The 4,435-nt window shown below is 52.2% G+C and overlaps 1 protein-coding gene across 1 annotated transcript; it reads left to right on the forward strand.

The window, feature by feature from the left end:
* The first annotated feature begins 1,360 nt into the window (after positions 1–1,360).
* On the forward strand, positions 1,361–2,998 carry LOC125942105 (uncharacterized). Its single transcript, XM_049660145.1, has one exon. It carries the CDS (start codon positions 1,361–1,363, stop codon positions 2,996–2,998), a length of 1,638 nt encoding a protein of 545 aa, XP_049516102.1.
* The last annotated feature ends 1,437 nt before the right edge of the window (positions 2,999–4,435 follow it).

A 4,435-nucleotide genomic window follows, 5' to 3' on the forward strand; every position in this document is an offset into this window, starting at 1 on the left:
CAGTGTCACCCGTGACTCATGCCCCGACCTCACCCTGATCAAGAACGTCGCCGAGGCCACGTGGACGAACCTAGGAGAAACCCTGGGCAGCGACCACTGTATACTCAGCACGTCCATATCATCTAGCAAAATTAGAAGACATCTGGGTGCCGCCCATATCACTGACTGGCCCAAATTCCGCAATGCACCCGTCCCGTCAGGTCCAATCCAGTCGATACACGTCTGGAGCGAGGACATCAGACAGGCATACAAGACAGCCACAGAAACAATACACCGCACACCGGAAGCCCCAGAGGTAGACCGCCACCTTCTCAAGCTATGGGAAAAGCGCAACCGGCTCGTGGGAAGATGGAAAAGGCAACGGCTAAACAGATCCCTCCGCCTGCGGATTGCACAGCTCACAGAGGGCGCTCAGACATACGCCACCAACCTAGCACAGCAAAACTGGCAACAGTTTTGTGAGTCACTGCGGGGAACGCTGGGAACCTCCCGTACGTGGGCAATCCTGCGGAACCTCATCGACCCCTCTAAATCAAAATCTGAATCTACACGCACCCTGAAGCGCATTGCTCACCTCTTTCCGGGAGACAACGTAGCCCTACTTCTTGCTCTAAGGGACAAATACATCGGCACCAGCACCGCGCCACCCTGCTCTGCGACCTATCTGGGTGAGGAAAATCCGGCACTCGACGCTCCCATCTCCGAAGCCGAGGTGTACGCCGCAGTACGATCGTGCACCCGAAATACTACGGCTGGAGCGGACAAAATTAACAACGCCATGATCCGCAACCTGAGCAAGGCACAGATCAGGGACCTCACCAAGTATCTGAACGACTCGCTCTGGGAGAAGAATGAAATTCCCTCCGAGTGAAAACACTCGGAGATCATAGTAATCCCGAAACCGGGCAAGAAGCCGGCAGTGGAAGCTCTACGACCTATATCTCTCACATCGTGCCTGGGCAAGCTCTACGAGCGAGTCGTCCAGACGCGCCTTCAACACTACATAGAAGATAACGACCTTTTTCATCCATCCATGATTGGCTTCCGGTCGGGCCTGTCGACACAAGACGCCTTCCTTCTCCTGAAGGAGGAAGTACTCTCTAACATCCCGAGGGGTGGCGAACACCTCATTATGGCGCTGGATCTAAAAAGCGCGTTTGATAACGTGTCTTACGAGGCAATACTCTCCGAGCTCAGCAATCTCAACTGTGGCGAGCGCACCTTCCAATATGTCAAGACTTTTCTGTCCAACCGAACGGCAACAATAGGAATGGGTGACACGAGATCGGACCCTCAAGACATGCCCAACAAGGGCACACCACAGGGATCGATCATCTCCCCGCTCCTATTCAACGTCGCCATGATCGGCGTCGCAAGGGCTCTGCAGCAGGTTCCGAACATCGGATACACCCTGTATGCGGACGACATTACGATCTGGACAAACACCGGCTCTCTAGCCGAGAAGGAAGACACACTCCAAGCAGCAGCAATCTGCGTCGAAACAGAGGCCATTCGATGTGGACTCCACTGCTCCCCCGACAAATCCGAAGTGATCCGCATACAGGGACATCACTACAAATCGCCAGGCAACCTAAACATCCTCCTACATGGGGTCCCAATCCGGGAGGTACCACTCATCCGGATCCTGGGCCTCTGGCTGCAGAGCGACGGAAAGGCCAACCACACACTCCAACTGCTCAAGACTACAACACAGCAGATCTCTAAGATGATCCGCCGGGTGGCCAGAAACAGAAAAGGCATGCGGGAGGAGGACACGATCCGTTTGGTGCAGGCACTGGTCATCAGCCGCCTTTCCTACGGGCTCCCTTACCTCACCCTGCTCCGAGCAGACTTCAACAAAGTTAATGCGATGATACGCGTAGCCTACAAGAACGCCCTCGGTCTCCCACCGTACACATCCAACGTCAGCTTGGAAGCTTTGGGACTAAATAACACGTTCGAGGAAATTCAGGAGGCGGTCCTCCTGACCCAGAGAGAACGCCTCCTGTCCACAGCGACAGGCCGACACATCCTAAAGCGCATCGGCTACCCGGCGGACCTTGACGCCATCCAGTCGACCACAAACATTCCGACATCGTACCGAGCCAGAGTACACGTGGCCCCGCTCCCAAAAATTATGTCACAATCCCACAACGAAGGCAGAAGAAACGCCCGAGTGGACTACCTCAAACGCACAGTGGGACGGAGCCCGAGGACGGTGTACGTGGACGCCGCCCTATATAAGGATGCATCGAACGCAGCAGCAGCCGTGGTGGTGGACTCTTCTTACGAAGAAGTCTCCAGCATCTCCATCCCGCACTGCACCGTCACAGAAGCGGAAGCTGCGGCGATCGTGCTGGCCGTTCAGTACGGGGACGCGACCAACCGAGAACTTCAAGTAATAACCGACTCCCAAGCGGCGTGTCGGCTCCTTCTTGCAGGCAGAATACCTCAGAAATTAGCTAGGTTCACGACTAATCCATTGGCTAGAAATTCATCGCTCAAACATCAGATCACGTGGGCTCCGGGGCACTCGGGGCTGGAGGGTAACGAGGCCGCGGACAGGCTAGCTCGAGGTCACACAAACCGAGCGGCCACAATCCTCGATCCCACTACTACCCTCCCCGTACCTGCGGCTTACGGCGCGCGACTTCAACACTTGCGCAAACAACGTCAGCTTTACCCCCCACCACACAAGGGGCTAAATGCACAGGAAGCACGGGACTGGAGACAGCTCCAAACCAACACCTTCCCCAACTTACACAAATACAGCATTATCTTCTCAGAACAATACAAAGACGCATGCCCATGGTGCAACGAACGACCCACCGCCTACCACGTCACGTGGGGGTGTACAGGCCCCAAACCGCCAGACATACAAACACAACAACCGGAGGAGCAGTGGGAGGCCACTCTGTCCAGCCCCGACTTAGCAACCCAGCGCGGACTGGTAATCCAGGCGAGAGCGGCAGCCAAGGCCACTGGGGTCTTGAAATGAAGACTCCACTCGATGTACATTTTCCTCCGTATTTATTTTCTGTGTTAATAAACGTTTTCTACTACTACTACTCGCGTTAAAACGCCCCCCCCCCCCTCCCTCCCAACCCTCCCTCCGCGGAGCGTTGTGCGCGACAGGAAGACGGCGCGCTTCCTTCCCGCTTCGATCTGTTGCGTGCGCGAGTAGAGCCGCGATCGCCGGCTCACCCTCATACGATTTCACTCGCACATACAGAATACGGCGCACGGCGTCGATTTTGTCGCCCTTGGACTTTATACGGAACCTCACGGTGACGACGACGGCGACCGCAGAAATGCGCTTGGAGTGTCTATATCATTGCTTCGCAATAAAACACTTTTATGTAGCACGTATTGAGCAACAGAAAGTTGTATCGGGAGCTTTTCATGTTGCTCTACAAGTTTCTTATATATGAGAGGCTGATTATTAATTAAGGCTAACTTTTTAATTAGGTGGAATGCAAAAAAAAAAAATCTGAGCATCTCCAAGCGCCGTCAATAAACATTACCTAGGTTCTGTCCAGCTACGTGGCATTTGCATATTTTTAAATCTTGGTGCTTGATAGTAGGGATACCCTGTATACTATAACAAGTTTGTAGAATGTCGCATCGAAGTAGTTCGTGACGTTCCTTTTGGCTATGGTTGCTTTTATATATGGCAGACAGGCCTTGGCATCAAAGAGACATTAATTGAACACAACCATTGTCCAATGAAATGCAATCTAACCTTTCTATGCACCGTTGTGATAGCAAGTGTATACTCCTAAAGTGGCAGATAGTAAACTTCTCCCAAGAAAAACGAATGAATAAGGGCATCTTATTGGACTAGGTGGGGCTTATCAGTAGGCTCTAGCACATGCGTTAGCTTTCGATTATCTTGCATAAAGAGGAGTTTTAATCTCGATGCCGTTATCTTTCGATAGTGCCCATACGTGTACATGATTGATGGATTGGCGGTGCCTTCCCATGATTACGCACAGAGAGTTATTTTTTTCCATTTCTTCTTTTTCGCCACCCCCCTTTCGCTTTATAGTCGGCGTCTGTGTTCTTTCTCATTCTTCTTGATTCCGCGTTTTGATGCCTGCCTTTTCGTACCATATGAGCCATCTTGCTCAACTTTCTGTCATTCTGATTATCTCCGACCACCGAAGTGAATACCTGCGTCATCGCTCCACCTTGTAATACGGTGGGCGCTACGTTGATGGATATTCATGCATTTAGGAGCGAATTGTCTTCTGCCGCGAGTGAAAGAATTTCTTGAGTGAACGAATTTCGCCTTCCACTGAAAACCTCTTCAACTTGATTTTTTTTTTCATGGCTCGCAGCGTGACATAACCTACTGCTCCTCCAAAACGTCACTGAGGCTGTTTAAGTATGAGCGATTGAGACGTCTTAGAACCGCCAAAACTGCATCGTGGCC

The sequence above is a fragment of the Dermacentor silvarum genome, chromosome 1 (genome assembly GCF_013339745.2).
Source record: "Dermacentor silvarum isolate Dsil-2018 chromosome 1, BIME_Dsil_1.4, whole genome shotgun sequence".
Classification (NCBI taxonomy): domain Eukaryota; kingdom Metazoa; phylum Arthropoda; class Arachnida; order Ixodida; family Ixodidae; genus Dermacentor; species Dermacentor silvarum.

Coding starts and splice junctions, on each gene's coding strand:
- LOC125942105 (XM_049660145.1), top strand. CDS start 1,361: ATGATCGGCGTCGCAAGGGCTCTGCAGCAGGTTCCGAACATCGGATAC.